Here is a 17,458-nt window from a genome sequence, read left to right as displayed (position 1 = left end):
GAAGATGGGCACCAGGAAGAGTAGAAAGCCATGGGGTGAACTCTAGGGGTAGAGCGGTGAGAAAGCAAGGAACTAGTAGGGCAGGAGGAGGCGGGCAGGCAGGAGACAGGACCATCAAGCCTGCGAGCAGGACTCACCAGGACAAGCAGTGGCAATGCCCAGCAGGAAGGCAGCACGGGCGCAAGCAGGTCAATGCAGGTGAGTGTGGGAGTGCTGCAAAGTGCCTGCTTTTAGAGAGGTTTTTAACACCCTGGGATCTTGGGGTTTAGCAACAGGAATGTTAAAATGCAGCAGCAAGTGCTGGCAGCTGCCCTCGCAGCATCACTGCAGACCCCTCTCCCTTGTGTCCACATCGCTATTTTTCAATTAATTCAGATGCCAGGTGAAGACCTCTGAATTGTTGCTGTCAGCCAACACTCAGTTGGACACAAATGGGTTTTGTTTTTGTTTTTTCAAAGCTCAAGCAGAATCACATTTTAACCTGGGACAAAATTAAAGCCCCTCTTTATCTTTCTCTGATCACAATAAAAGTTAGGCAGTGTAAAATCAAGGCAGATTTTGTTGCTTTTCTTCTGCCTCCCGGCACATTTTTAGGCAGATTCAAAAGTATAAATCAATTATATCGATTTTATCGATTATAAAAGGAGGGTGAGTGATTCAAAGGTTAGCAGTGGAAAGAATCAGGAAAAGACTGGAAGTTGATTCTGAGGCTAGAAATGCATCTCAGTTCAGAGACAAACTCTTCCGGGCTCGCGGTTTCTTTCAATCAGACATTGAAAGAAAGCTTAATTTTAAAAGAAAGAAGCTTAATTTTAAAATATCAGCACAAACTAATCTTCTGGAAATTCCTATTAAGAACAAATTCTACAAGTTTTGGTATCTCCTTTGATTAAAAAATGTCAACAATTACAGTTCATGATTATTGAAATAATGAGCCCATTTTTTATGGTCTGCATAGACGTTACACAGGGAATAAAACCTGCGGCAAATTATTTCATCAGTCTTAATACTTGCAATAAAATTCATTTAATTCCTGTGTTTTTGCAGCTCTGAGACTGTCGTGAGAACTGTCTCTTTGCTACACCTTTTCTTTTATAACACAATGTCAGATGGAAAAATAGAACAAAAGATGTCTTTCTATAAATTTCAGCTAACTCCCTGGTACTTCGGTACTTTGTTTCAGGATGCATGCACATTGTTAAATATCGCTACCTGCTCCAGCTATATTTTCAGGAGCTTCAAGAAACACCTCAGTGATCAGACTTCACCACCACCCCCATCCCACCCATTTTCTTTTTTTCTTTTATTTTCTTTGTCTCTCTCTCTCTCTCTTTTTTTTTTTTTTTTTTTTTTTTTTTTAAGATGTTCTCACTCCTCCAATGCTGGTGGTAGAAAAACAGTTCAAAGGATTTTGACAGCATGCACAATCTCCCTCTGCAGCCTTCTCGGAGCCATTTCTTTTGATTTGAGCAACAACTTGGAAATATGGAGAGACACAGGAAAAGCCATTCAGGAACTTGCCTCCTGTGAAAACCTTTGGGCTGTTCGCTTCATCTCTCTCCTGCAGGAAGAAAGGCACAGTTGGCTGGTCCCAGAAGCAAATAAGAGGAACACCCCATTTCATGCCGATCAGCTCCTGAAGGATTTAAACTCCCTCTGTAAGGCAAGTGAAGCAGAACTGTACTGTGAGAATTGTCAATGCAAGAAGGAGAAAATCTCCATCTGTAGGTTCTACATCACTGACATGAGACAAAAAATCAATAGCACAGGTGATACTGAGGCTACCCAGGTGCTATCCAGAGTGATCTCTGAACTGCTGGAGCTTTTTAGTAGTCCCCATGAAAACCTCAAAGCTATGAGAAACAATCCTGACTGGGCAGATATAGTAGCTTTTAAACTCATCCTTCTAATAAGAGAAGCCCTGCTTAAAGCTCCCTTAATGCCAGTATCTACAGGTTTTCAAACCACCTGGCATCAACTTTCCACCATTCTGAACTATGCTATTTTCTCGTCAGAGAACATACATAAGTGCTGGATGGATAACGCCAATCTCTCATCTCATTTCACTCACTACGAAGGGATCTCTTTTTCCATTCCATTCCTGCGCTTAGACGAATTTGTCTCTGCTGAAGACTTGTTAAATGGACTTCATTACGTGCAGAGCTGCCTGCTGCAGAAGGGACAGGAAAAGCTCGTCAAGAAATCTAAAGAAATCCTGTTCACAATGAGCCTTAAGATCAGTCTGCTAGTGATAGCCTGCCTTGTTTACCCCATAATCCTTATATCCTTCAAGCAAATGATGGAATGGATACACAATTACGCCAGGAACCTCAAGGAAAAGACACAGGACTTGAAACGGGAGAGGCAGCTAGCTGAGGACCTCTTGCATCAGATGCTGCCAAAATCTGTGGCCAAGCAGTTAAGGAAAAGGCAAAAAGTTGAGGCAGAAAACTACGATCAGGTAAATCCAGAGTCTGTACGTTAGCAAATGGAAAGGATGCAATTGCCTTGGGTAGAAGAATATTTGTTAAAAAGAGCACTCACCTTGCCTCTGTTTTGAGGAACCTGCTTTTGTACCCACAGTTGAATGTGAATGTAAATCCTAATAATCACTACAGGGTTTTGAAAGAGCTGTGTGATGTAGCTGTGCGATATAGGGGTTGGACCCAATGATCTTTCGAGGTCCCTTCCAACCCCTACAGTTCTGTGATAGCTGAGATATCATAAACTTATACTTGCAAATTGTCTTACTTGGGTTTCAGAGACTACTCGTGAGACCCAACCAGCATCATTAGACCATGTGTACACAGCACGCCTGCAGTCACCAATGCTCAACATAGCCCCCAGCCAAAATCCTGATGCTACAACCATTGCAATTCTCTTCACTCTTTTCCACCTGGACACTCTGCTACTTTCAGCTCTGAAATACAACAATAACTGTTTGCATTTAATTTGTAGGTGTTGTTATTAAAACAGTGACATACAGTTGCACAGTTAATTATAATTCACAATAGTTATGACATTGAAAGTAGCTAAGCCAATGTAGGGAGTGAAAAGGTTGCTTTTCTAAATTAATTGTTATTACCAATGACAAATCAAAGAACAATTTTAGTTTAAACACACAGTTCAGGCAGCACAAAGAAGAAATGCTTATTTTTTTGCCAACTATCGCACATTTTCCTTCCTCAATTCAATTATGGTTTCTGTTGTACTTTGTTTTATAAGCTTGATTAAAAAAATATATATATAATAAATTTCTCTGTAAATTATTTGATCATGACAAAGATAAACATCATTTGAAGAGAAACAAAATCCAGTGAATATTTCCTGATTCAACAAGAAATCAGGTAGCAATTGAGTTTTAATTTCTCGGTCTGTTCAGATACCCAGTCTTGATCAGCACAGTTCAAATTACTTTAAAAGGAAAATCAGGCTCTACTTCTACTGTAAGAAGCCTGTTGATGACTGCTTACAAGGTGCAAAGCATTTGACTTTCAGTCTCCCATCTCATGCAAAGTATTCAAAGAAGTGCATATGATAAACTTAGGAAATAAACATATTTTATGCAGCAAAGTAATGGAAACAATTCAGAGCCAGAGCTCGCTAATTTAGGTTTGTATCTATCCAGTTTTGCAAAACTGGTTCTATACGCAGCCTGTGCTTTAGGCTCTTCTCAGAATTTCACAAATCCCCAAGCTCATCAGAGACTCTGTCTCTACTGCCTGCAGATGTTAACTTCACACCTTCCTTCTCCCTGTGACAGGTGACTATCTTTTTCTCAGACATCGTGGGGTTCACAAGCATTGCTGCCTCCTGCACCCCCTTGCAAGTTGTTGAGATGCTCAACAATCTCTACGTCTGCTTTGACAGCAGGATTGAGTCTTATGATGTTTACAAGGTGAGTACAAACTTGCAGGCAAGGAACCTAGAAGTAGCTGAAATCCTACTTACTGTTTTCCCTGGTGAATGTTAAATACAGCTGTCCAGAAGCCATGAAATCCAAGATCCCCCATCACCCAGGGCCCACATCACAACTTAGCAAGGGCTGGGCAGCTGAGATGCATTTTATTCTGATTTCATTTTGAAAGAAAAGCTTAGTGCCTGCCACTTGGTGACAGGTGTCCCTTCTCTCCAGGTGGAAACCATTGGTGATGCCTACATGGTGGTGAGTGGCCTGCCAGAGAGGAATGGCACTAAACACGCTGATGAGATTGCCAAAATGTCTCTGGATCTGGTGGCAGCAGTTCGTCAAGTTGTGATCCCTCATATGCCAACTGGCAGGCTGCAGCTGCGGGCTGGGATACACACAGGTACATGGGCTGAGGTGGGAGCTTGAAAAAAACTAATTATGTAAGAATAAAAAACTACATTTCTGTAATAGCCATTGACTCTCTACAGGACCCCAAGATGAATATCTCCAGGTTCCAGCAGTAATAGTTGGGCAAACTGATTTTTGCTTGCATTAGTGTGGAAAGGGCTGTGAAATAGTTCAGTACTGGCAAAGTGCACCTTCCCCTGCCATCAGGGCCAATTATCTACAGCTAATCAAATGATCCCTTCTGTCCTTAAGTAAATAGTGTGCAGCTGGGTGCTAGGTGCAGGGAGAATTCCCAATTCCCGTTGCTCTTTGAGGATCCAGAATTTGCCTAGCAAAGGTGTCTACATTTGGCATCTCCCTGCACTTTTTCCACTTGTTTCTTATTAGGATCTCTACGCCTTATGTTTTCTCAGGACCCTGTGTAGCTGGAGTTGTGGGGTACAAAATGCCTCGCTATTGCCTGTTTGGGGACACGGTAAACACAGCCTCCCGCATGGAGTCCACCAGCTTGCGTAAGTGACTTGGGCACACTCCACACATTTCTCATGCGCCAGGCAGGCTCCCACCTGCACTCTGTGTCTCTTAGGCACTGCAGTGAAAGGAAACCCCCTAATACCCCTTTGCACCAGCCACGGGCAATTGTGAAATAAGGTTCATACAGGAGGAGGAGCATGGAATACGTCTGTGGAATATGCCAGGCTAGAGAACCAATTCCCATGGATCTAAAGAAGCATATGTGTGACCCGCAGCTCCCACTATCCTGTATATATACTAATCAAACAAGCAAGAGAAACTCTTGTGCATTCATGTGGCAAATAAAGTTCTCTCTCTTTTGCTATTTCTTGGGAATTTGGAAATAAGAAAAAGAGTGTAAAAAGGCAGCAAAAGCTGAATAGCATTAGGCAAGCTGAGTTTCATTTTAAGGACTTGAATAACAAAGGCATTAGATAGAGGCACTGTGGCTACACAGAAGAGGACTGTGTATGTTTTTCTTGGCCCAGCTTTTTGGGCTACCTTTGCTACCAATACCACATACATGTACTGTGCTGTTGTACAGATACCCCACACAGCACTGTGTAGTCATGTCAGTGGTTCTGTTAACCAACATCTGCATGCAGTGTCCTGGAGACAAAACAGTCCTCATCCTCCATTTAGGGCATCTTCACCCCCCTTTGTACTTCTTCCTCAACCTGACATTTTCCAAAGAGGAAGTAGAAACGCTGGGCTGGTAATGCAGGAGGACTAGTGTGTGCTCTCCAGAGACAGGGGAATCCTTCCCTTCTAATGCTCTGTTCTGAATCCTAGCACAGAAGATCCACATCAGTTCTGCTACGTACAATGCCCTTCTCACAGATGACGCGTATGAAATTGAACTGAGAGGAGAAATTGATGTCAAGGTAACTGTTTTTTTCTGTAACTTCCCAAAAGTAAAGGAGTTTAAAAGAACGGGATGGATTTGGCCATTGCTCTTCTCTGTGTTGCAAGCTGGTTTTTAGCCATGGCACCAAGGTTCTCTTGCTAATTCAGCTGGAAATGGCTATATGTTACTTCTCCTAACCAAAGCAGAAATGGTATTGTGTCATTTGAAATACACTTGGTGTGCCTGCCCCTGCATGGAACCACATGATTCTGGGTGAAAGCATTGGGATTCAGTTACAAAGACACATAGATACAAGGCTGATTTTAAACCCTTAGAAATACCACCAGTGACCAGCAAGGCCTTTTTCTGCACTGGAAGAACTACCAGCACCCAAACTGCATACAAATTGCAGTCCTTTTCCTAAGCAGCAGCCTCTCATGATAGCAGAAGACAGATGCAGTACAATGCAGTACAAATAGGAGCCCCAGGCATAGTGATTCTCTGCTCTGCCTCACATCCCACAAAAAAAGCCACTCCCTGCTCTCTCCTTATTCTTGTCCCAGGGCAAAGGGAAAATGAAAACCTACTGGCTTCTTGGTAACAAGAACTATAGTGTCCAAAATGACAGCCTGGTGTGTCACTGGAATCCAGCAATTTCCAAGAAAAAGAAGATGGAAAGTAGCTGTGGATCTGTCCAACAAGTAAGGAGGTGAACGTTGAGCATTCACTAATGGCTGAGATATGTACAACTTGCATCTTTGTCCTGTAGGTAGAGGGATCTGCTGTGTGCAAATACAAGCTCTAATACGTGTTTCTCTCCGTTATAGCTTAGTACAGACACTGTGGGAGCAGTACTGTCCAACCACAGCCCTTTAATGTCTTGGGATGAGCAGAGCCCTGACAGTCACCCTCAAGGGAGTTCCAGACCAGCCTGGACGCCTGAAAGTACCACCCACGGCACAAGCTGGAAGCAGAAAAACGGCTTCCACCAAAGCTCCAACCAGAACCTACAGGGGAATCTTGCTTCATTGAGCTCTCCTACCTTAGGGGAAGGTGGCAAAGGTGCCAGGGTAGAACAAAAGACACAGCTTGGAGACGACAGTATTAAAGCAACAGGAAAAAAAAATTTTCTCCCAGGCTTTGTAGCTGAGACGTGACAGGGTAAGAAATGACTTATGCTGGGGAAATCAACTGCCCCAGGCAGATAAGTTTGTTTTAAATATTATCTTTTGTTCTTAGCCATAATCCACATTTTTAACTAGCCTGTTTACTTAAGAATCTAAGACACCAGTAGAAATATAGCAAGATATTGCCTTCAAAAGCACAGGAGCAGAAATGGTAATAATAAAATAAATAAATGGTAATAAAATAAAACATCAAAAAGCATTGTGATTCCTTTCATTCCAGTACAGCTATTCCAGATTTCTATTTGTAGGTGACACAGAATCTAACCATCAAAGTCCAGACATAGTGAGGACACATCCAGAACCTGAACCATCTTATTTCAAGCTGGCCTGTACATCTCTCTTGTAAGCTACTGCTTGTAAGGCATGTGTAACTATAGGTAGAAGAAGAGGGAGTACTGTGACCCTGATGGAGAAGAGGACAGGTGGATTACTCCTTTTGATCATTGCTTCAGAGAACAAAAAGAAGTGAGAACAATATTAAATAACTTCTATTACATCTCGGAGGCATTCTATTTTTCCAGCTCTTCTTTATTACAGAGGAATATCCCTGGATAAGGGAGTATTTTTCCCTTACCCAGTCACCAGAGGACTTAACGGTGAGACAAAGATGCAGTCTGGCTGTATGGAAGACAATAGGAAAAGCTATTTCTCCTATCAAATAGTAGTTTGCTTTTCTTCTTGGAGGTAAAGATGCCTCTGCAGTGATGAGCAGCGCATAGCAAATTCCTCTTCTATGTATTACTTGACTCAGAAAAATCAAAGAAAATTGAATTACTTCCTGATCAGTACAATCAGTAAACTCCACACAGAGTTAAATTGAATTTTTAGTGGGCTGCATGTATTTGTTATTATTAACCCTATCCTGTTATCCACCTGCTTTGGGCAATTCCCGAGTGAGGGAATCATTCTGAAAGGAACAGAAGCAGAAGTGTGCAGGAGAGGGTTTGGCCTGTCTCCTCTCCCAGCTGACAGGCTTGTGTAGGGCACTACTGTGTTAAGAGAAGGATATTAGCAGATTAAACCTTTCCTGGTGGAGGGCAAGGCAGCGCTTAAGGGTTGCAAAAGGCAACAAAAATAAAGGTGTGTATTTAAAAGGAAGCCAAGCTTGCAAAGCTACATTATTTTTTTTCACTCTCTAAAATATAAGTAGTTTTACGAGCTTCAGAGGAAGCTGGTCTGAGCATCTCAGGGCTCATCTGGGCACTCACTTGGCTAATAAGAAAGACTATAATACCTTATCTAGGTTGATGGCCAGTATGGATACTGAAAGACTTGAATCCTTTCATCTGCTTCCTGTCAGCACTCAGCAAGTGGGATCAAATACGGATAAAAGGGGGACTGGGAACAGAGATAAACGTCAAAGTCAGTGAAGGAAAATGCCTCAGGTGCACATATGCCCTCCCAAGCAGGCATGAAAGGAACCCCACCAGAAGAGAAGGAGAGGGACAGCTGGGTACCGCAGGGCAGCTCGGAGCCACAGGAACCCTACACTGGCTCCAATTGTTATGAAAATTCTGGGTCAAGATCAGAGGCAAATTATTTGCATGGAAAATTGAGCCTGTTCTGATCTTCATCTCTTCAGAGGCTTCTGTGTGGATTTTTAATTTAGAAAATAGCGGAAAATGGCCCTGTGTTCTTGATGATAGATGGCAATTAGTGTTATTAATGAAACATGCTTTGGTTCAACTCTGAACAATCCCTCTCCAGAGGTGAAGTGGGAAGTGATGAGCTACTTTATATGCATATTGTTAATGCTTTGATACAGTGCCTTGGTTTCCAAAGATTTTGGAAGGTTGGCTGGCTTACCTCTGAGACTGACTTTTGGTAAGATGAAGCATTTTCTGGACTGAGAAGCCTGGGTCTGAATCAGTGTTGGTCCCGGTACTGACCCCTGAGGAACACCACTCGTCACTGATCTCCACCTGGACATTGAGCCATTGACCACAGCTCTCTGAGCGTCACCATCCAGCCAATTCCTTCCCCACTGAGTGGCCCTTCTGTCAAATCCATGTCTCTCCAATTTTGGGATAAGGATATAAGAGGGGACAGTGTCAAATCCCTTGCACAAGTCCAGGTAGATGACATCAGTAGCTCTCCTATTCAGCAATTCTGTAACCCCATCATAAAAGGCCACCAAATCTGTATGGCACGATCTGCCCTTAGTGAAGCTGTGTTGGCTGTCACCAGTCACCTTCTTAATGTCCATGCACCTTAGCATAATTTCCAGGAGAATCTGCTCCATCATCTTGCCGGACAGAGAGGCGAGACTGACTGGCCTGTAGTTCTCTTTGTCTTCCTTTTTTCCCTTTTTAAAATGGGGGTTATGTTTCCCCTCTTTCAGCCAGCTATATGAAGCCAGTTTATCTATAACTTTCCTCCAGTACCACTCACAGGCTACACCTCATTCCCATAAAGATCAAATGGATAATTTTGGCCGTCCTGCCGAGTTACATGAGATGCAGAGTCTGAATAAGAAGCTGTTGTGGTCCTCCTAGAAGATCTAGAAACAAGAATCTCTGCTTCCCCCTTCAGCCAGCCTGCTGACATCTGGATTTTCACAACACCAGAACAGGGAGAGGCAATAATCAGCATTTTCCTAGATTGAACGCCAGATGTCATTACAGACCTGCCTGATGTATGCTGCATTCACAGTCCTTAAGGCATCCTTTTGGGGACATTAAGAGGCCAGACTACTCGAGCACCACTAACTTTGTCACAAGGGAAGCTTCTGAAAGCAGTGAAAGGAGAAGAAGGGAATGTCGTTGACCTGCCACAGCATTTTTCTCTTGAGATGAAGAAGGTCAGAGAAGCAAGAAGGGCAAAACAGGCCTTTTAAGATGAGCATTAAAAGGAAACATGCACTTGAAACGAGAGTAGGTAAAAAGGGAGACAAATGAATAGGATGAGATAGAAAAGAGCATATATCCTGGAGTACTTTCTGGCTCCTAGCAAAGCAGCAAGTCCTGACTCCCAAGCCTGCTTTGGTGGTGACTGTTTCCTACTTTTACAACTTCCAGAACAGTCAGGATGATGTCTGTTATGGCCCAGACTCAGAAGTGGAAGCAAAAAAAAATAATTAAGGCTGACTTCACTAACAGCTTGTTCAGTGACCTCCTGTCAGCTACTTAACCTTTGGGCTCTGAACTTCTTTTTGGGGCGTTAGAAGTTTGCTATTGAAGAAATGTGTCAAAGTGAGAGAGGGGTGGGAAACTGGAAACAAAAACAATTCATGTAAATTAATCAGTTTGACCAAATTCTTGCCAGTGACATTTCCAAAATCCTATATGATACTACTAGAAAAACAGAGCAAAAGCTATTTTAGGGTGTACAATAGTTGGGGTGTTTCAGTTACATTCATCCAGAATGCAGAAGTCCTGTCCCTCAAGTCCCTTCTGTCCTTCAATTAACATGCTGGCATACTCCCACCTCCAAGGGGGGCAGTCAGCAAATGAAACCCTCTTGTCACTTTTGTTCTCATCCATTAATGCCCAGCTGCAGCCTGGTGCCAAGGGTTTGGCTTTTAGAGTACTCAACAACTCCAGCCACTTTGCGCTCACCTTATGTGAGACATCAGTATTTTTAGGTCTCAGATGAATGATGGCAAGCTGGGCAGCTCAGCTGGCTAATAGTCTCCCATCCTGTGGAGGCTAAGCCATATACCCAGGGACCCTGGCAAATACCAGGTAACAACCTCCAGGGCTTTTGTTCTTTCTGTTTCATGTGCTTGCTTTCAGTACTGCTCAGGAAGAGCCCCATGGGCAAAGCCAGCCCAGGACCCAGTTGGATCTCCAAGGGCCTTTTGCCTTTTCCTCTTTACCCTCCAGGACATGCTGCATCAGAGGCTGTGGGGAGTCCATTAGCTGATCAACTGACCTGCAGGTACAAGGAACTGCTTAATTAGCAGGTCTAAAGGAACATAAGGGATGGGGGGGTCACTCCAAAGAGTGATATAAAAGCAACAGCTGCCTGAAAACCTTTTTTCCTTTCCTATCCAGAGAAAGCTCTTTAACAACACAGCTTTTTACTCTGCTAATTAGAAACAGCAGCTCAGGCTTGCATTGATCCTTCAACACAAGAGCCTGCAGATTCAAGCTCATAGAAACAGCAAAAGGAATGAGCATAAAAACCCTGGTGATTTTGTGGAGATTGTGCTCCTTGTCCTCATCTGAGTGATTCTAATTCTTCTCTAAGTGCCTTTCATTTGCTGTTCTCAGAGCAGGTCAGTGTTACATACATCCTTCAGGTATGAACTGACTTTGCTACAGGACCAGAAGCAGGATTATTAACTCCCAGGGCAGTGCTTATGTAGTCATGCCCCAGAAAGAAAGGATGATGATTAGAGCAATTGTCCAAGGCAGACCACAGAGGACACTAAGTCCATTTACTACACTTGTAGATGTCATACCTGGCTGCAGCTAGCCAAGAAGTTTTCTTTCTATTGCAAAGTCCTTGAAATACAGAACAACTTCATATTGGACCATATGACTTTGTGATATGCCAGCACCTGAGCTTCTGCCTTGTTGGAACATTCCATACAGCTCAGTACGGGCCTGACACTGACAGCAGTTTCCCCAGTGCACTGCTCAGTAATTCCTACTGCCAAATTTAGGCTGACAGAGGCCTTAGCTGTGGACCCTAAAGACTAGGGATTTGTTTTTAAACTCTCAGGAACATGCATGAGACAGGAGAGAGTCAGACTCTATTTCAGGAAGGTGTTTGTGGCGGTCAGGCTAAAATTAGCCCATCTGTTCCTAAAAAGACCGTGCAGAACGACAAGGATTTGGCAAGAGGCTCTTCAGTGAGGAATGTGACACAGGAAGCGCCTCCATGGCTGTTGGCAGTGATGTCACCTGGCTGCCCGATGGCGCTGGGCCCTGCTGCAACCATGGGTCTTGGGAAGCTCCGAGAGCGAGCACTGGAACTTGTTCAAGCCACTCTGTATCTGCAGGCGGCTGAGTGCAGAGCAGGGCGCGAGGCAGAGGTGTCGACAGGCCCCGCCGCTTGACGCTCCCAGATAAGGGAATCTGGAGCCGTGACAGAGAACTGTTATTCTTGCACCATTCGTGATGGGCCCTTCAGCGAAATAGCAGCCCCTTCTTCCTGTCATGCTCCCCTCCTCTTGCTGCTCCAGGAATTCCTGCTTTCTGAGCTTTCTGCCTTCCACACATGCCTCCCCAACACTTGTGCTGAGCAGCCTCGAGCTGGCAGGATCATCAGGGAACAAGTCAGCGGGCACTGGGCCGAGAATCTCAGCCTGGAAGGACAGGACATTTTGTTGTCTCAATGAAGGTACTTGCTTTGAAGCTAAGTTAAGGGGTACCAAATCAAGCTCTCAGACCTGTACAAGTAGGGATCTGTTTTGAGGTTTAAAGTACAGTAGTATAATGATTAGGGATGTGCAAAAAATAGCTCTGGAAAGCCGTGCGGTGTTACAGTTAGGAGGTATAGAAGTTTTAAATGCAGCCCCTCTCCTCCAGTAGAAGCTTTCTGGTCATCAGGCAATTACCGAGCATCTGTAAAAGCTCTTATTCTCTCCTGGCTCCATGCCTTCAAAGCTGCACAGACAACAACCTAGTTTCAAATCACCTGTGTAAAACAGGGAAGGATCATACACATCATGCAGGGGGTACACTGAAAAAACAGTTGCTTAGACCATGGACAAGATCACAGAAGAGATGCACATTTCCAATTCACGAAGCAATACTTAAATTACTGGCTTATCCCATGTCCCATAAAATTATAGAATAAAAGACTCAAAAGCAGTGAAGTCTTGGGCAACCAAATTGTCAGGTTTTGAGAGGACACTAGGAAACAAGGAGAAAGAACAACACAGAAATGCGCTCTAGCCATTTGAAGAACAGATTATTTACAATACCAGCACCAAGGCAACAAAAGTTCTGTCTGTAAATCAGGTCTGTTTGGACTTTAATGAAGGCCTCCTGTGCTATGGGCGATATGAGACTGACATGGCCCTGCCTGAAGATTCATCTTCACTCTGACTTCAGTGTTAAGCCCCACGGCTGTTGGAACCTTGGACCAAAACAAGCCCTCAGCTTTGTAACACATGAAGCAAGACCTTAAAAAACAGTTTGCCTTACTTTTTTTTTTTTTTTTTTTAAACCATCAAATCCTCTTCTGGTTTACATCAGTTCAAAAATAGTTGAAACTATTTAGTTTATGAACCAATGCTTATAGTGATTTCTTTTTGCAGATACCATTAAATTTTCTAGCAAGCATAGCTTACTTTGTCCCATTACTACCTTCCTCTCCTCTCAACCCCCAAACCAGCCATATCCCTTATTACACGTACCAATCCTCATTGGTGGTTTTGTTGTGTCTGGAGGGAATTAATGTTTTCGTTGTGGGAAGACTGGGACCAAGATTTTTTTTTTTAAAGCCTCATATTGTTAAAGGAAGTTTAGATTTGAAGCAATTAGGCAGTTCAGGCCTGTATCCCCTTTACTCTTTATTGTCTAAGGGCAGCTATGATTTAATAGCATGTCAGCTACTGAATTTGCACCCTAGTTCACCTCTACCTCTCATAAACATCTCTGTGCACAAAAATATCATGTGTTAAAGTGTCAAAGATCTCCTGGTCTCATTACACTTGTCAGGTGCATCTGACCTATCTAGGGTAAAGAATGCTGTTGTGTCATATCCCTTCTCTCCTCCATTCATTCTTCCCAGGGCCAATATTTCAGGCCTTCTTGGTCATTTCCTGATCTGCTCTGGCCTGAGATATGATGTCATCGCTTGCAATGGTCTTCACACTTCAACACTCAGCAGAAAATGTGCTGTTATCCTCAGGGAGGTGACATGGTAAAACAAATTCTCTTGGTCAAACAATGCAGAGGTTATGTGAAGAATCTCCAGTGTGGAGGGAAGCTAAGAACGTTTTCTACCTCTGGTTTGCTGGATTTGTGGCATCTATCAGCTGTGCAATGAGGAGCTGTACTTATGCTGGTTTTAATTTAACACAGTTAAGGGTTTACAACATAGACAATTGTTCACAAGTTTTCATAACGTGGATGTAATTAGATGCAAATAAATACAATAAACTGATATACCTGCTGTTAGGGACATGACCCCTGACATTAAGAAGGGCTCTCAGGAGGGCATATTTTTCAAAGATGGGTTTTCAGTGCTCAGCTGAAGACCCTTTGGTGGGTTCTCCTGTGTTTCAGAAAGCACTGAAGCACTAAAAGCACTGGAGTACCCTAACCAGGGTGTTAAAGCTCAGACTTACGAATGTCACCTAGGGCCCTTTTTTAATAGGACATGGAGACAAATCACTAACAGGAAAGTGGGTACAGCATCTTCTGTAGCTTTCTAGCACAATCAGCAGTCCTCTCTAATCCAACAATAGAGCTTTATCATCTATAAGGATAAAGAATTTAGCCCCATAAAAGTTGAAAGTCCTTTAAAGTCTGGACTGAAACACCTATACAGAGAGAAAACTGAAGCTGTATCTGTCCAATTGATCAGCAGGGTCCAGCGTCATGAATTCTCAATCTGGTTGACAGTTATATAAGTTTAAGAAATAACCTTAACTGTCTGATCACTTAGTGAACAGAGGACTTAAGTTCTGCGTCCTCAGTTTGGCAACAAAACCTCGTCCATACAAGCCCTTTGGAAGTGTGGTTGTGACACTACTTTTCTTTACAAGAAGGACTCTTTTGTGAACTGAAGCTGACACCATGTACGTAGGAGGAAACCCTTGAACCCAAATAGTCCTGAATAGAATGATTTCACATATTGGCACAGTTGCAAATGTTTTGAGCTTTCTAATAGCATTCAGCTGCATTACACAAGTGTCATTTGATTCTGTAAAATAATTACATGAAATCCTCTAATCCCTGAATAACTGTATGATCCATAGCCATTAAACACTAGACTCAAAATATTTTGTTTTTTACAGAGAGGGATTATAAGTAACTTGGAGTGAAATTATTACTTTCCTCGGTATCCACAGACAGGCTTAACACTGGGATTTAAAAAGTTGCTGCCTTCTCCCCATCCCTGTCATTTCAGGCAGCACATTTCATGTTTCTATTCACATGAGGAAGCAGCCCTGACATAGAGCTAGTCTGCACATTTATTTTTTGTCAAAACAGTAAAGGCTAGATAGTACCTCCCAAAGGAGAGTGTCGGGGTCCAATGAAGGTTCAAGGAAGAAGAAAAAAGGTGAAGAGGTAACAAATCTATTCCAACACACATTTTTTCCTTTAGCCACCTCAATGTCACAACAAAGACACAGGAGCAATGTAGCCCTGGGGACTCTGCAGACGAAGTCACAGGGCCTGATACCCCCCTGCTGCGGCTTTGTAGCAACTGACTAGTGGGAAAGGCAGGACCATGGGGTGCCTAATGTGACAGGGGAGGTGTGAATGTGGCGCTGACAGTGGAGTTTATCTCAAGCATGAACACAGGCTCCAGCCCTGTAGCCTGAGCACCTTATCATGGCTTTAGAAGTGTTAGTTTTTGAAACGGTGCTCGCCCATCTCACTGCGCTGACAAGGAACAGCTAAAATATCCTGCCCCTCTGGCCTGTGGCCACACCGTCCTCCACCACATAAGGATGTAGCTATTTCCAGAGGCTTGGCGAACACTGAGTATTTTCTGGGAAAACAAAGAAGGGTTGTCAAATCAAGAACAGTGGGCGATAAGAATCACCATAGCTACAGTGAGTTACTAATAAAGAGTAGCTTAGCTAAGAGCTGCATGAAGCTGCATTCCTCTCACTGTTGCTCACCCACTCAAAGCAGCAAGGAGCTCTCTTCCCGCTCCACTGCGGACCTCCAGGACAGTCTTGCTAGCACAACTAATTGCTGCCACACTGTGACATGAAGCACTTGCTTTCTAATCTTAGTGAGCAAGCACTGGCACATGTACGTATCCAGTTGTGCCTGAACTGTTGAGAAGCATTGGTGAAGAGGACTGTAAATGAAACAGAAGGAAGAATAATGCACACACAAGTTCTCTGATAAACAGAAATGTGGACAGTTTCCCTAGTTATTCCTCCCTTTTCTCAAAGAGCAGGGCCAAACCTATCCAGCTGTCTCCTTTTACCTGTCTCCAATCAAGGAAAGTCCACAGGTCTTAGATGTGTCAAAACTAGTAGGGAATTGGGATCCTGCCCTGGGAATGCAAAATTCACGTTATGCACTGTGCCACTCTCTTACAGGCTGAGCAACTTCTACAGACTGTTAGTGGAGGAGTGGCTTTATGGAACGGCAACATTTTTAATTAGTCAAGTTACTCTTGGGTTCATCACCAGTCATTCAGGAAAGGGAGAGGGGAAGTAAACAACCCAGGCAACTTTTAGGACAGGTGCCATTTCATTCCTGTAGCTGCTTAGCCATTTCTAGAAATGGCTTCTCATTCTGCTTGCTCAATAGTGACAAATGGCACGCAGCAATAAATAGCACAATGGGATAGTGTGAACTCTTGTCCCTTTATTTGGCTTCTTGGCTAGCAGACCTTCTAAATCAATGGGCACTGTTGACACTGCCCAGAGATATTCCAGGATGCACAAGGTTGCAGAGAAAAACCTGGCAAATGTTACCCCAGCCAAAAGGACTTCAGAAACGTCCTTCTCAATGCCACCTCTTCTTACAGAAAGAGATATTCTGCAAAATCCATGATGAGTCCAGACCAACGCATCTAGTGGTGGATCTACACTTGGCCACCCACCAAAACACCTGACAGTCTGCTGTCCACACAGACATCATTTATACTCATTCATATATCACACACACACCACGTGCCTTCCCTAGACTGAACCACTCACACATTCTTACATAGTTATTAGAGGCTAAAGCTTGTGATAGAGCCACTCATCCTCTTCTGGTACTGTCTGTAGTTTGTTCATGAGTCAGACTGAAGTGGTCATTTTATCCAAAATTCTCAAGTTTCTAATCTGCTGGGGTGGATTTGTTTGCTTGGTTGGTTTGTGTGTGTTTCGTTTGAGTTTTTTAAACCTGAACTTGTTCTAATCGAACTTTGAGGCATTCACCAGAAGAGGTCACCACACACCTCAGTAATGACGGAGACAGACAACCCAAAGTAAGGAGGTTAGGTGGGATCTCACCAGACTGGTCGTCCAGTTTTGCTGGGGAAATCTCCCTCTGTGCTCAAAATAACTGGGGATATATAATGCCCATGCTGTCCAGGAATGGTTCCCTCTCTTCCTCCTGTCAGAGCTCATGAACTGGGGATTAATGCCTTAGTAGCCTTTCTTCTTCCAGCTGTGGTTTAGCTGCATGCTTTGCCACACAAAGAATTTTACCAACAGAGATCTCACGTAGCTCCCACTCAACGTGCCATCTCCCCACAGTAAGGAATAATATATATACCAATTAGATCTCAGTTTAAATATCAGAGGTATCTAACAAAGAGGAGGAAAGCAGTGTGAATACTTACAACCTGCCTGTGTAGACATCCCCACCTTTCCAAAACAACTATCCAGTAAGATTCTGTTCATCTCCCTGGAGATGAAGCTAAGCCTAAAATAACAGTTTGGGATGAGGACTTATGGAACATGAATACTTCTCTATGCATCTGCCGCTCACCACACACCAACCTTGTGCCATT

At 43.4% G+C, this 17,458-nt stretch overlaps 1 protein-coding gene and 1 long non-coding RNA gene across 5 annotated transcripts in view; one reads left to right on the top strand and one right to left on the bottom strand.

Moving 5' to 3' along the window:
* The window catches only part of LOC113839717 (uncharacterized), a 37,430-nt gene that overhangs the window by 10,076 nt on the left and 9,896 nt on the right, over positions 1 to 17,458 (bottom strand). For 2 of the 4 annotated variants that reach the window (XR_011804681.1, XR_005260690.2), the window contains exon 3: positions 1,518 to 1,656. The exons of 1 other annotated variant lie outside the window; for it this stretch is intronic. This is a non-coding gene — a long non-coding RNA (uncharacterized lncRNA). Of the gene's footprint in view, positions 1 to 1,517; positions 1,657 to 3,951; positions 4,036 to 17,458 lie in introns of those variants that run through there. One more of the 4 variants, XR_011804682.1, reaches the window with a different exon arrangement.
* On the top strand, positions 1,664 to 7,033 carry LOC139999287 (uncharacterized). Its single transcript, XM_072026954.1, has 7 exons — positions 1,664 to 2,461; positions 3,764 to 3,898; positions 4,136 to 4,310; positions 4,732 to 4,830; positions 5,624 to 5,715; positions 6,242 to 6,379; positions 6,506 to 7,033. Exons 1-7 carry the CDS (start codon positions 1,745 to 1,747, stop codon positions 6,833 to 6,835), a joined length of 1,686 nt encoding a protein of 561 aa, XP_071883055.1. The 5' UTR covers positions 1,664 to 1,744; the 3' UTR covers positions 6,836 to 7,033.

Source organism: Anas platyrhynchos, chromosome 22 (genome assembly GCF_047663525.1).
Source record: "Anas platyrhynchos isolate ZD024472 breed Pekin duck chromosome 22, IASCAAS_PekinDuck_T2T, whole genome shotgun sequence".
Classification (NCBI taxonomy): Eukaryota; Metazoa; Chordata; class Aves; order Anseriformes; family Anatidae; genus Anas; species Anas platyrhynchos.
Note: the sequence above shows the minus strand (reverse complement) of the source record. Positions and strands in the feature narration are given on the sequence as shown.